This window comes from Taeniopygia guttata, chromosome 3 (genome assembly GCF_048771995.1).
Source record: "Taeniopygia guttata chromosome 3, bTaeGut7.mat, whole genome shotgun sequence".
Classification (NCBI taxonomy): domain Eukaryota; kingdom Metazoa; phylum Chordata; class Aves; order Passeriformes; family Estrildidae; genus Taeniopygia; species Taeniopygia guttata.
The window spans coordinates 30299162-30315226 of NC_133027.1; the positions used below are offsets into that span (position 1 = coordinate 30299162).

The 16065-nt window shown below is 37.1% G+C and overlaps 1 protein-coding gene across 2 annotated transcripts in view; it reads right to left on the bottom strand.

Annotated features, from left to right (window-relative positions):
• The window catches only part of LMBRD1 (LMBR1 domain containing 1), a 65502-nt gene that overhangs the window by 18881 nt on the left and 30556 nt on the right, over positions 1-16065 (bottom strand). For both annotated transcript variants that reach the window (XM_030267384.4, XM_030267383.4), the window contains exons 8-10: positions 7271-7396; positions 5121-5273; positions 736-800 (exon numbers count right to left, since the gene is read on the bottom strand). In XM_030267384.4, the coding sequence (XP_030123244.1) occupies positions 736-800; positions 5121-5273; positions 7271-7396 (344 nt within the window). The remainder of the gene's footprint in view (positions 1-735; positions 801-5120; positions 5274-7270; positions 7397-16065) is intronic.

Consider the following 16065-nt stretch of genomic DNA (forward strand, 5'->3'; position numbering starts at 1 on the left):
TGAGTAAGTATTGTGGTTCTCCCAGAGCCTTGTCTTTAATTTTAAATGGGCAACTCAAAAGAAAAAAAAAAAAAACCAAACTGAACCAATCCCAGAGAGTGACAGCTGTCTAACATCTATACAGACACATGCTTTACACTTTACCACACTCACTGCACTTATACTATGGAAGATATATTGATTTCTCCATCTCCTCAGCATTTTTGCTTTTCCCTAGTTTGGGTCATAAAGCTTATTTTTCCAGTTTGACAGATCAAAAATGCCAATATTTGAGACTTTTGGTTAGTATCAATCCACATTGAAATCTACCAGATTTGCAGCTGGCTATGTTGCTTTTGACACCATAAAACAATTCTGATGTAATGCATATCAAAATGGATTAAACATGCCGTTTACTCCAAGATTAAGCACCTGTTCCCCAGTTAAAGAAGTACCTGCAATAAGATTCATTCAAGCAAGCAGAATACCTCTATAATCTGAATTAAAACTTTCTGAACATATATGCTTAATTTCTCCACTGAATCAGAATGGTTTCCCACCTGAAACATGTTATTTCTTCAGTTTGTTTTGGTACATTTTGCTCCATTTCAATATATACTATTATAGTAAGGAGTGCAGCTCTATTGACAGAAATGTAACATTGAAAAGGAGGCTGAGGCAAATCATCCATATTTTTATATAAGAGCAGAAACTACGTAGTTTAAACGGTCAAGGAAAATGCTGAAATGCACTTACTTTGACAAGAACAGAGAGACAGTGAAGAGCAATGCCACAATGATGAAGAATACTCCCCACACAATCTACAAGAAAAAATTTAAAACAATTTAACTGAAAGTGTTTGCAGTTGATCCAAGAAGTGAACACTTGCCTTCCTTTCAATAACAAACTAATTATCATGGAGCATTTAAGAGCTCAAATACACTTGAAACAGTAACTTTTTGGTAAATACTTGAGAGAAGTACTCACAAAACTTTTACGGTGTTAAACACAGTTTGTCAAGTACATCACATGCTCCAGTGTAATACATACATATCCCAATGTCAAAAATGACATTGAGAAAAGAGATGACAGATTACCTTTAACGAAAACAGCATTTAGCAGAATTCACAACCTGTATTCTCTATATTATGTGGAAAACCTTAACTATGTATATGCATTTATGTTTAATTTAAAAAATTAGAGATTGGTGCCTTGACCACCCCACCTGTGTGCTCACGTTCCAACAGAAGGCAACCTGTGCATGGCTTTCAAGGAACATCTCACCCTTCCTAAGTAAAAGCTCCCTTCTGTAGCACTATTGTGAAATGCACAATGACAAAGACACTTGGGAGAGATGAAAAGCTCAACCAAGCCCAAATTCCAGCTCTTCATTAAACACAATAAAGTGTTTTTATTAATACCATCCAAACACAGCACTCGAGCCAGGAATTGATTCTCCAAGCTGTCTGAACCAGAACACCTCCTATTGTGTATCTCAGGTTATCAGCTAGTTCAGGAAACTAATCTTCCTCCTTCTGACAGGTTTTCGCCCTCACAATCTTTTCCCTAGGGAGTTTAGGGGATGATACACAAGAGATCCTAGATAGGAAACCCATCCAGTTACAGTTCCAACAGTTTCACTGTATTTTCTTAGAAACCCTAGTCATTGAATGCAATCAGATGAGTGCACTGAACTTCCCAAAACAACATTTTCAGATTGCTAGACCTGAGACCTAGGTAGAGTTATTTAAAAATTCTATATGCAGATACACAACGCCTGGTCTTCCACATGAGTGAGGGAGTTTCAGAGTTTTATTAGCCTTAAAACTTGGCACACAATCATCATGAAAATGTTAAGAACATCTGCTCATTAAAGACTCTCAGAGATACAATGCTATTATTGTTCATTAAATTCTGAAGATAAACTTCCATCTGCAAACTCTAACACAATATTAGAATATCACTTACAGAAAGACTCAAATTATGTAGGTCTTATTAGACATATTCGGAGATCAACATCAAGGTAAGTATTAAATTTTGCATTTCCACATAATTAGATGTACTAATATTTTACCTCTCTACAGCAAACTCCTACTAGGTATTAGCTGTATGAGAAATAGATATTCAAAACCAATAGAGGCCAAGAGTCTGAATCTCGTAATTCTTCACTACCTTCTGCCAGCTATGGCCACTAGACACATTATTTGTATCTCCTCTGGAACACGCCTGTATTCTGAAGTGACATCTAACATATAGAAATGTTAGGGTTAGGGGTTTGCCTCCTATCCCTGCTCCCAGACCAGTCAAGCTAAGTTATTTCATCTCTGAAGTGTTACTAAGATAACAATGGAATTTCAGACTTAATTTACTCTGAGCAGAAACAATCCACAAACAGTTGGTACTTGTTTGAAAAACCTCAAAAACGACTTCCAAAAATTGTTAATATTGACCCCGTAGACAGACACCAGGTTCAGCAAAAGAGGTACTGCTCCAGAGAATGGAGCAAGACATTTCTACCCCAGCCTGTTAAGAGGACTATGCTGGAGCAGGTAACCCACACTTAGCCCATGGAGACACCAGATCAGAGCAAGAGGATATTTTCTAAAGGAAGCTGCAGCCTACAGAGATCCCAGATGTGCTTCTGAGAGGAACTACAGTTCATGGAGTTCACTAACACTGGAACAGAAATGAAGTATGAAGAGGAAGCAACAGCAGAGTAGAAGTGTTATGGACTGATGGCAACTCCCTATTCCCTTCTCAAAAGAAGTTGAGCCTTGGAAAGAGTGGGTATCCCTGCTCATGGAGATCTCAAAACAAAGCAGTTGATTTCCTTATATTACCTTAGGCATTTCCAGTTCGCTCCCAACAGCTGTGAAAGTACATCATGGAAATACAGATGCAATACTGCCAAGTTATTATTGTTGAGCAGACCTCCATGTTTCATATCCTATAGTCTTGTTCACACATTGAACATACTCTGGAGTATGTATTCTACGTACTATGTACTCTGGAGTTTGTTTTCCCTAAAAAGTTTTTTTTTAATTCCTACAATATACTACATTTCTCTTCTTGCTTAGATCATCTGACGAAAGCGTAAGAATCCATAAAAAAGGAAACGTCACATTTTGTAGAAAGAAATTAGATTAATTTAGTATTACTCAACAATCTCATGTTGGCCAATACTCAATTCCCTGGAATCTTAAGATGTGCAGTTTTTGATTGAATTGAAAAACTAACAGCTTCATCTTTGAGCTAGCTTTGAGTAAAATAATCATCAAATGGGGTTTTTGACTTAAAGAAAAATGTTTTGCCTTCAACAACAAATCACATGCTAATAGACACTTAGCAGTAATAAATCAATTAAAGCAAGAACATTTGAACACACTATACAAAGACAATATGATAACAGAAGTTTGAATGTAGACACTATGCTAACACCATAAAAGACCTTGAAGATTAAGTGCAATTCCTGAACCTGTTTTGTTCTGTTACTCCCAATAAGAGCCTGCAACTCCCATAAATTGACCATCCCAAATACAAAGCAGAAAAAGGATGCTCTAGCTAGTACTTACTTCACAGGAAATGGAATTCTTCTTGAAGTCTGAGAAGCAGCTACATAATTGGACAGTTAATATCCAAATTAAAGTCACTGAAGGTGAAAATGTTGTCAAACAATAAGCAAAATGCTTAGATACTTTCTGCACTTCTATACTGACAAGTACTACATATGGATAGCAAACAGATTTTCACCTTTTCTTAAAGCCCAACTGAACAATTCACAAGTTATTATCTGCAAAGACATACTGAAGGTGCTTCAAGCAACACTAACAGTTCTGCAAGAGTTAACATGTAATTAAGTGACAGACATTACCACCTTCACAGGACAGCTCTAGTCAAAGTAAACAAGTTCTCTGACATGCTTCATAGCACACCCATAGTCTTAAGAAAAATCTGTCAGGAAAAATTATCCACCTGCAACTCTGCTTTAGTCTGTGATTCATGAGTCAACAATTCACAGTGACTGTCACAGTAACTGAGCGAATACAAAGCTTTCAAACCACAAAAACAAGGAGACACTGGAATACCATCCAGAATGTAGGTGATAAGCTGTAACTAATGTAATTGTATGCTTTCCTGTGAGAACACAATGAAATGTTCATGTCCCAGAGACAAAATATATGGCAAACATATTTCTCAAATTTGAGCTTTATGTGAAAAGTTGTAGAAGCTTAATACTTAACACACAAGCTGTATTAAGTATTTTTAAATCAAAAGAAAGCCTCCAAACCATTAACATGAATAGTTAGGGATATTTGTCCTTTCAAGGAAAGAGCTCAGTCTCTATTTGTAATGTATCATAGCAAGGTAACTCCACTAAGAATTGCACACAGAAAGCTTTTGTTCAGTGGCAATTTCAGCCCATCACCTTCAGCACTCAGCATTAACAGTAGCAATGACAGAAGAAATTGTTTACAACCCACCCCCCCAGCTTTTCCAAAAGCAGCCTACAGTTGAAAGTAATTGCATCTAGTTGGCAAGAAATACTTTATTTGGCAATACTTTTCATAAAAGTACTAGTCTTCAAAACCAGGTGTCTACTGAAAATCAAAATCCTAAGATCAAAGAGACCAAGATAAAAGCTTTACCCTGGTAACCATCTCCTTTACATTGGTTAAGTATCATGACATTAAGTTCTATTCAGCTAGCTTACTATTTATCAAGTAATTCCTTGGCAAGATGCTTGTTCCAAATGCATATATTAAAGTGTCTCTCGTTTCTGCTGGACATATGTAATTTAGATTAACCTAAGCCAACTGACAGCTATAGAATTCTTCCTTCTCTTCTCATTTTCATATGTTTGATAAAAAAATAAGATATTCAGATTTTCTATGGCAGTAGCACTAAAGTAAATCAGCAAGGATTTGTTCATTTTTATTCTTAATCAGAGCTGAGACAAAGTAGAAAGTTTGCCAACAGCTCAGAGTTCACTATAGGGCTATCATTGTGTAGTACTGGAGTAAATCTATAAAAAAGCAGTTGGTATTCAGGATGGTAATTGATAAACTTTAACTGTGATTTATGTGGGGAAAAGGAAGTTGGAAGTTTTATCACTGTAAGTATCAAAAAGTGAGAAGTTTTACCTTTAGAGGTCGAATAGCTTCACAAGCTTTTGTCCACCAGCTTTTCTCAATAGACTCCAGATGCCTCTCTCTCCTTCGAAGTGTCCTTAGTCTCTCTTCTAGTTGTTGTAAAGTCCGTCTATCCCTCGATGACAGAGGACGACCATCTCTGCACTGGTTACAAAAAGAGTGTAAAAGATCAAGAGTCACCAAATCAAGAAAATAGACTTGACAGCTACCTAAATTATTTACAACAACTCTAAATAATTTCTAGTATATAATTCACACATGTATAATTTCTATGAATATCAAGAGGCTAAAGCACAGAAGTCACAAGCTGCAACAAGAGAAATTCCTATTAGGAGGCAGAAACCACTTTTCACAATAAAAATTTTCATAAACTTTTAACAGGGCGGATAGTCTCCACAGCTAGAAAAGGTTTAAAAGCACAGTCATGATCTAAATAACCTGATCTAACCTGAAAGAGGTTCATATTTTGTGTGGAGGGTTGAACACTGATTTTGAGGTCACTTCACATTAATTTCCATAATTAAGCCTATATATCCAACTCAGCACTCCTTATTTTCTTTCCCACATTCCACTTGATACTCAGCTATGTTACTTGAGCAAGAAATATAGGTCAAATAAGAAGTAAAATCACCCCCAAGAACTAGTTGAATGTACCAGATAGTTTGATTATTATGTTTAAGAATGTATTGTAATTTTGAGCCTTTACACTGAGCAGGACCCACTATACTCTGCTGTAAAGTGAGTAGCATATCCACACATCTCAGTTATTTGCTATAAGCAAAAGCAACAAAGTGGACATTAGGGAGCTGACCCAAAATTGTTTCTAACATTGATGCTTGTGTATTACAAACTCATACTTGGCGAAAAAAAGATTCTTTTATAGTAGGAAATGCACTAAAACTGTATTTCAAAGTCTTGAAATTCCTTACTAATTTTCCTCATTTTAAAGGATCCTTCCTACAAATAATATCAGTTTATATCACTGAAGTTAAAAAAAATAAATTTCTCAAAAAGACTATGACCACATTATAGGCATACATAACACAAACTGGAGATCACAATGTACTTTTAACAGGAACACATGTACTATACCCTGTATAGCACCTCTGTGACTTAAAAAGGACTTTCTGACAACAGTTCAAGCTCCCAAAGTTCAACCTTCAATTATTTAAGACTAATAAAATAAACCTACCAGATATACTAACAGTACAAAAACATACTACATATTGAAGCTCAGTAGCATAACTTCATACTTTAGTTTTCACTATATAGTAGTCTCAGTAACACTTTCTTCACAACTTAATGCACATATAACTGAAGAACTAAGATTTCCATTACAAAATGAGACAGACTCCATAAACCAAGAAAAATCAGTTTGTACTAAAGACCATATTACAATAGAAACATAAATTAAGAACTTCCTACTTTTTGAACCTAAAGTTTCACCAGACTGAACAATAAGACCAGTTGTATGCAAATTATCATAATCCAACAAGGTCTTCTGTAATAAGTAATGATCCACTTGTCACAGCTTTCTCATACTGATTTCAGTAAGGGATGCCTTTGTTGCTGTAGTACTTTGTGCAAAACCAAAACATGGTAATTTAAACAGACTACTTTTTAGATTTCTTTATTCAACAAAATGTCTTGAACACTGAAGATGCCTACACTGTAGAGGTAAGCCAAGTACCAAGGGAAGACTGTTGGAACTGCTTCAACATCTGAGGTCTACAATCACAGAGCACGGAACAGCACAGATGGACTGCCAGGATGGAAGCGAGGCACCTCGATGTCACTTCCCCCCATCAAGGCTCTAAAAACACTGGATTCCGTTTCTGGTAGAAGACTAAGTGAGGTTAATAGCTACAAAGCATCTCTTCCATTCAAGCAGGCCTGGAGAAGCTTGAGTTTAATTTGTTAACACTTATTAGCTAAACAGAAATAACTACTGCTGCAGGACTGACATAAAGAATGTAATCACTGCTACACAAGTGACCACACGTGTTTCAAAGTAACTCAAGTAACTGCAAGTTATTAATTTCTGACTTGCTACTTTTTCTGGAACAGACTCTACAGCATGACCATGAATTAGTAAGCAAGGAAAACAATCATTAAGGAAGTGAGAACAATGAAGACTCTACCTTTGATTTAATCCTCAATAAATGCTGTTCCACTTCTTCAATATCTTCAGTGTTCTCCAAACGTTCGTAAGATGCACTGGTAGTTCCCTTAATCAAGTTTAGAGGCAAAGCTGACATACCATAAGCCTTAAATAGAAAGGAAACATACATATTCAAATTTTCTGCCATATATTTTCATGTGATAAGGCTGCTCTATGTTGTAGCTATGAGGTAGCACAACTGGGTGTTTTTTTTATCCCATCTCTAAGGCATCCAATTCCTTTCCCCTTTTGAGCAAAACATAAACATGCTACTCAAATTCCAGCATCCCACATCATTCCAGTGGTACTTAAGTGTCTCATGACCACTCAGACATGAATTAAGATGTCATATAAGCACAGTACACTGATGAGTTATCAAACTAGCCCTTGTTTTTTGTAAATCACATAGCTTCCAGAAACCTTAACTTTCCCATTTTAGATCAAAATCAACATTTTTTGCAATACAGAAGTTTATAGAAATTGAACATTAGTAGTTTTAGAAGCAAAGTACACACAATTTCTTTGCGGCCAGTAGTCTTCAACTTGCTTTTGAATAAAATTGAGGTGAAACTGCTTAATTTACTAAAAACAGAATTCTGCAGAAAAAAAGGCAGCAAAAGCTGAAGAACTGAACTCAGTTACATTCCAAGACTGCTTAGACACCCATTCACATTCCTAAATTTTGTCAGAATTTATTTCTCATTACAAATTCTATGCAATTCAAAGTGTTTTGCCAGCTTCTACATCAACAGTACACCCAGATTTTTTTCAAAATGAAGTCCATAAGCTTTCCATTAACATAGAAAGAAACATATTTGAGGCAAGGTAAACAAGAAAATGACACTACTTTCTCTCTGTTACCCTATGATTCTCATGGCTCAAGGCCAAGACCAGAAGTTACTCCAGGCAGTTTAGAGACATTAGCCATAAGCTTGTAATTTGTTTATTGTGGATGATATGTTGCTCTTAGTGCAGAGCTCAGCAGGAAGGTTCTTTTCTCCCTCAGCAATTAACACATACAATTTTACTAGTCTTTGTTATCTGAACACTTGCTAACTTCAGATAGAGAATTGTTTAGATTGAAAAAGACCTCTAAGATTACCCAGTTCAACCAGTAAGCTAACACTGCAAAGTCCACCACTAAACCATGTCCCTAAGGGCCACGTCTACAAGTCTTTTCAATACTTCCAGAAGTTTGAAGAGCAGTTTTCTAGATGCTCACAGAAATACCACTCCCTCCTTCAAGGACAGCTTTATATTTCCTACTGAGAATAGATCTAACACAAATGCTAGTGTGTTAAAAATGTCACTATACATGCTGTCATATGCGTTTTCTGTACACAAGACAAGATTTGACCTGCTTAGAAACCTACTTTGACGTACTAAAGTCTCATGCACTAAGCCCAGAGCATGTCACTGTCTGTTTTTTGATTGTATTTTTGAATATGCTATAACTTAGCCCAGACTTTGACTGTCTATAAATGTGTGTCAGCTCTCCCTTTAGACTATCTCTTTTTAGATTATTAAGCCACTTTGCCACCCACAAGGCTGCAGATACTGTCTACCTAGACTTCAGCAAAGCCTTCAACACCATATCCCATAGCATTCTCTTTGAAAAGCCAGCAGCCCAAAGCCTGGACAGGAGCACTCTTTGCTGGATCAAGAACTGACTAGATGGCCAGGCCCCGAGAGTGGTGAATGGTGCTGCATCCAGCCAGCAGCCAGTGGTGTCCCCCAGGGATTTGTGCTGTCCCCAGTTCTATGTCTTTATTAATGATCTGAGGAGGGTTAGTCTACCATTAGCAAATTTACAGATTACAAGAATTTGGGGGAGAGCATTTGTCTGCTGGAGGGTAGGACACCTCTGCAGAGGGACCTGGAAAGGCTGGATTGATGGGCCCAATCAAATGATATGAGGTTTAACAACACCAGGTTCCAGGTCCTGCACTTTGGCCACAACAAACCCCCGCAGTGCTACAGGCTGGGGTCAGAGTGATTGGACAGTGGCCAGGCAGAAATGGACCTGGGGGTACTGATGGACAGCTGAACAGGAGCCAGTGTGTGCCCAAGTGGCCCAGAAGGCCAATGGCATCTTGGCCTGCATCAGCAACACTGTGGCCAGCAGGACCAGAGCTGTGATTCTTCCCCAGTACTCAGCAGTACCTTGAGTGCTGTGCCCAGTTCTGGGCCCCCAGTTTAGGAAGGATGTTGAGGTGCTGGAGCAAGTCTTGGGAAGGGCAACAAGGCTGGTGAAGGGTCTGGAACATAAGTCTGATGAGGAGCATCTGAGGGAGCTGGGGTTGTTTAGCCTGGAGAAAAGGAGATTCAGGGGAGACCTTATTATCTCCCTCTACAACTCCCTGAAAGGAGGCTGTAGCCAGGTTGGCCTCTTCTCCCAGGCTACCAGTGACAGGACAAGAGGACACAGTCAAACTGCACCAGTAGAGGTTTAGTTTGGACACAAGAAAGAAGTTCTTCACAGAAAGGATGACTGGGCCATGGAATGGGCTGCCCAGGGAGGTGGTGGAGTGACCATGCCTAGTGGTGTTTAAGGAAAGACTGGATGTGGCACTTAGTGCCATGGTCCAGGTCAACAAGGCAGTGTCAGGGCATAGGTTAGACTTGATCTCAAAGGTCTTCTCCAACCTAGCTGATTCTGTGATTCTGTAGAAAGCACTCTCCCACAATCTCTTCTCTAGGCCAAACAAAAAATTTGTTCAGCTTTTATTTATGGATTGCTCTCTGCAACTTTGTAATCATGTCCACAATTTTTTATTGGGGCCTCTATAGTTTACCCATTTCATGACCTAGGGGACCAAAAACACAGGATTTCCAGATGTGGCTTTGGAAGTGCCAAGTACAATGGGAATGTCTATGCTCTTGCTGAGGCAAGCCCTGGACACTATTTCTGCTGCAAGGCACACTGCTGTATCATAATCACCTTGCTGCCCACTAGGACTTCCAGGTAATTTCCAGCAGAACCACCTCCCAGCTGATCAGATCCCAGTACTAACTGTTACTTGCAATAAACCCATTTCAAGAAACTACCTTAATATCTGCTAAACCTGATGTCATTCTTGTTGGCCCAATCCTCCCATCTGTCAATGTCTGTACAGTGGCTCTCTGTTCTGTTTAATCTACTTCTCCCAGTCTGACATATTTCTCAAACTATATGATGACTCAACCCAATCACCCAGATCATTTCTGAGGACTAAATAGTATTGGGCCCATATTGACCCCAACAAGCTCACTCGGGTCAGCTAGAAGCATAACTACAGAATTCAGAGGACATGTGAACACCATACAACATTATCAATTAGAAGGTAGGTGGGCAACTTATCTCAGGTCCCTCTCTGGAACAAAAAACACTTCTAGCCAGTGCCAGTATGCAGGACCACATAAGATTACTATGACAATGCCTAAACAACTTCACAAACCAGAGCGTAGAAGTAATTAGATTTTAACATCTGAGCTTTCCACCTGTTCTTCAAACAGCTATCAATTAACATAGCAAGTATTCACTCTATGAAACAGTTAAGAAATAAAATCCAGGGCTTTAAAGCTTAGTCTAAGTATCTACAAAGATAAATACAACTCTCAAAGTGATGTATTGTTTTGCTGGTTTTGAAAATGTGAACTACAAACTTGAACATCAAACTTGCTCCAGTGATAAAGGCTGTCTAAGGTCCTTCCCCAAATACAAAAGATGCCAACAGTAAGATGATTACGCAAGTAAGGCTCCTATCAGCAGTGTAAAAAAAGGACACATTGGTTGTTCGAGATAACAATATACAGAATGAAGGACAGAAAAATGAGTCATCTCATGTCATGTGTCACAGGTCTGAACAGAAGCTGTATTAGTTCATTTTCAGGGCTGCATTTCCCTTCAGGCTGATAAAGAAGTTCAAAGCTGCCCTGGACTAATCCACTGGTTAGTACAAGTGTTAAATTATTCAAGGGCTATTATTTTAGACATCTGCAACTTAACAAGCAAACAGTGTATTGAAGATAGCAAAGGAAAACAGACCAAAGATGTACACTGCAGCCAAGAGAGGGCTTAGTCCTGAAACAAACTCTGGGTTCAAAGTTTGGAATATTAATCAAAACATATAAAAAAGAGCCTTTAAAGCAATTAATACAAGTTAATTTATGTACATGAATTTATATAAAACAAGTAATTAATTTTTGACATATTTATACCACTGAATCAACAGATTCCATGACTTATTTAGACAATTTTTTGGTCTAGAATTGTTACATCAAATAAGAGACACTGTACCAAAGAGTAAAACCAGACATCCAAATGTAATAGTCAATTACAGTATACATGCAGTTTTGTAACATAGGTTCTTCAAAATGAACCGACTCTGGTACTAAACATTAAGTGTTCAGGCTGGTATATGATAACATATGTTGCAAGGATAGGTCTCTAAGGCCTTAGGCCTATCTCTGCTTTTGCTTGGATGACAGATCAGCTTCATTGAAATCACATTTTTAAGTAGAAAAAAAAAAAATCTAAATTTATAGTTAAACCAACTTATTTTAGAGATGTCTCTCTTGTGTTGACCACAAGTGCTCAACACAAGAGATAATCACTATAATTTAGCTTAAAGGCTGAAAAGCCAAATACTAAGAGCTCACTACCTATTAACTACAAGTTAGAAGCATCATCCATGAGCAGCTGTCTTGTTCTCATTTGAGTTTTTGTCCACAGACATCTCTGGATAGCTGAAATTTTTACTTCTAGACTTTTTGAAGCATAAGGCCTTCTATTCTAAAGGATAAGAAGAAAAACACAGAACAACTTACTGCAACAGAAAACCCAGATTCCCAACCCTCTTAGAACAGTCTAAACAAAGCTTTTGAGACTCCTATCTTATTTGTTACTCAAGGAAGCAGTAGTTCAGTCCGACAGTATTTGAAAATAAATCCATCTAGAGCAGGAGCCTGTAACTCCCATAAATGCAACAAATAGATCAGTACCTTTATGTAGTACCAATTGACACTGAGGAGCAGCAAGAAACATGCTCTACCTGTTCTCTGAGCATGCCACTGAACTCCATGCTCCAGACAAAGCATTAAATACCTTATGAGAAACTACATAAGCATTGTGTCTAATTTGCTTAATCTCCATTTCTCCTGGGTCCCTTTCCTTCTCATCCTGCAGCAGATTCAGCCACTCTTGTGTCATTAACAGTTAGGATTTAGAAGGAAGAGTTGCTCTTGCAGACTCAGCATGTTGCAACACTCGAGACTTGCCATACTCACATAACCTATGGCCAGATAAGGGAAGTCTTCCTTATTAGTTGCCTACTATGCTGATAACAGTCACTCAGAAATAGAAGGCAGAACATAAGTAAAGCTGCAACAAGCTGTAAAATCATGTTTTACTGAAGTTGTTGCATCAAGCAACTATTTCAGGGATAAACTCTTGAGTATTAAAATTATCCAGAAAGATTTTCCACTGGAAACCATATCCTCTAGTGTAAGATTTCTAAATTGCACAAACTATGAAAGAATATCACCTAAAGGGAGCATTAAGGTAGGAACACCTAATCATCAACCACATCAGCCATAAGTACATAGATCAGCTGAGAGGAAGACAGGAAACCCCATTAAAACTAATACAGTATATTACTTTAAAATAGAGTTAAATTACTTTAAGCTGAACACCTACCACTAAAAGCCTGAAACCACTGGGCATTATAATTTAACTGGAAGTTGATTATGTTTCACTTTCTAATCTGCTATGTTCAGCTAATAAAATATGGTCAAATGATTAACCTGTAGCCCAAACAAGATAATCTCTCCTTGTTAGAGGAAGCACAGAACAAGTAATTTTTTTCTCATCAGCTTGGTGCATAACCAGAACTAAAAATGAAGATTGTTTAACAGCTTTTTCTGATTAAAGATATTTTAAGAAACAAACTTGTGATTTCAATAAATTATCAAGAAGTACTTGTGCAGCATATCAGAAAGACTTCCTACTCCATTTATTATTAGGGGACTATATATCATGCAAGTGGCTTTAAAGTGGTTATCACAGAGGTTTTTAAAAGATGTTTATCTAGTCTTGGGCAAGAAATGTAGAAATAAACATTGACAAACATTTCTTGCACAGCAGTGCCCTCTAGCGAAGTCACATAAAAAAGCCAAAGTAAAAAGAGAACTCTGATAACCACCATATAAAAGATATCAGAAATGTTCTCAGCTTTAAAGACACAAATATTCAAATTCCTATTTTCTTATAGCAGCTTATTTCAATACCTCACCTCAAAGTGTGACCATGAAAGATAAAATTCTCAGGTCTACCAACTAGACTGACAAAATTGCATCTATTCAATTTAGAAACAGCTAAACTATTTCAATATATGCAGTATTTAAGAAATACAGTCACGTATGAGAAATTTTTCTTCAATACAGATGCTCCAGTTAAAAATCCCCTCAATTTAAATAATTATTTGAATATAGAAGACTCTTTTATATAATAGTAGCCTAATTAGCTTTTTATTTGAATTATGCTTGAACCACAAGGGAAGTCACAGGACACCTTTTACCCTTCACAACAATTGACACAATTCAGTTGCTTATAGTGAACAGTTTCCTATGGATACAAGGCATTCTTGCCAGCATTGCTTCCGACTGAGCCCACTGGTCAGTCCAATTAAACAGCCTCAGGGGAGGTGCACTTTCAGGTGTCACACCAACACAAGCAACACTGAGTTTGTCTAAGAGGGACTCCACTTGGATTGAAACTGTACCTTCTCTGTGCAGTTTGACTGCACAGTTATCCTGAAAAGTAATATGACCTTCCAAGGACTAAATCACCTGCTTTCTTCTAAAGCCATGTCTCCCATCTCTGACTACCTACTCATACTACCATTTAGTTCATATATCTTCCCTTAAATTACGAGGGGTAAAGGAGAAAACCTAATAAATGCATCTGAAGATGGCAGACTCTCATTGACAGTTGGCTATAAAAAAAAAAATCTCTAAAAAACTCATGCCATGCAGCCTAAAAAGTCATTCAACATGTTATCTAGTGAAAACTCCATTTTTTGTGGGAAGTTTTAGCACCCAGTCTTCAGTTGTTATGAGAGAACATAACTTTTGAATAACATTGTTATAAAAACATCTCAAAGCATGGAGCAGATTTACCAAACAGAACAGGTGGGTTCACTATGTCAATTCTTGTATGATCTGCAGTACTCAACATGAATCTTGCATTAAGCACCTGTTTCTTCATTTCTGTCCTTAATCCCTACAGAATCCTGCTATACATTCACCTTCATTTCTCATAATAGTGTTTTCTCTCCACCATACAGACTCATTATTTGTCAGTATTTAAGTGGACAAGAAGAAGCTGTCATGGTTTCTAAGATACAGAAGCCAAATACAACAGGCTCTATACTACAGCTGTTCTGCTAGACACTGGACTTGTGCCTGCTGGACAAAACATCTGTAAAAGAGTTAACTCTGCTTCAGTTACACCACTGACCATAATTATTTTACCTAGTTGTCATTTATACTGCTCAGGCATAGAAGGGCATTAACAACCAAAAGATTAATCTACTTTCCAATTCTAAAATTTTAAAGTACAAAACTATAATTTATCCACCAGTTTAATATCTGCAGTTCTACAACAGGGTAGTACAAATCAAGTGGTTAAAACAACCATCAAACTGGTTTGTTATTTTGGTTATTTATTACTTCATAGTGAAGTGAACATAATGAATGAATTACATTTCTACTTCAGAATTGGCACTGAAGTGATTAAATAGTAATGACCATGAATGCTACTAAACATCTCAATTTCTCAATAAGTGTTTGACATCTGCTTAAAAGAATAACACTAGTGAATGAGTGCTTTTAAGGTTAGACAGATTTTAAAAGGTTTTAAGCTCTTTGGTTGTAAATAATGTCAACTGTGGAAAAGTAAATCACAATCAAGACAAAAATTAGGTGTGAAAAGGTCATTACACTTGTGAGTAGACAAGCTAAGCTTTCTAACATTTCTTCTTTCAGGACAGAAAACAATGGGCATTTTATAGTTCCATAAGAAACCAAATAATGCTTATTAAATGTTTGAAAAAATTACAAAGCCATTTATAATCATCCTTCAAAGACATGCTAAGTGAGATGCACAACATCACTCAAAAATGAATCTGCCTATCATTGTATGAGCAACTCCTTATTCTGTCTCAAATTCAAATAGCAATCTGGTGCTGACAACTATTGTTTTTTAATACCTAAGGCCATGTAGAACCATTTCAGTGCAAAACACATTAATGAAAGAATAGATACAAACTACATCATCTGTGAAACTGTTTCAAACTCTTCCCCCAGCCAAAACCAGCATAGCACTGCAGGCCTAATTTATCATTTTCTTGTTACTATTCCATACTAAGAGATAAGGAAAGCTTTCAGTATAAATCACCAAGGTAACAGATTTGCAGAGCCCCCCTGAAGATCACCTATACAAATGTCTTACAAAACAATTTTAAGTATCAATCATTGTATTTCAGTACTATGCATTACGTAATGCCAAAAAAGTAGACTTTGATAAAGCTTGGAAAAAAAACCCTACCAATTAAGGATTATGTTGAGAATTGAGACATATCAAGACACAGGTCTAAATAATGTTGTTCATTTAAATATTGTATGTACTTGAGAAAATGAAGTATATTTATGCTCTTGTCAGTAATATTAATGCATCAAGTGAACATTTGTAGACTTCATCTACATTATTCACCTACACTATTTTATTTTTTCCCC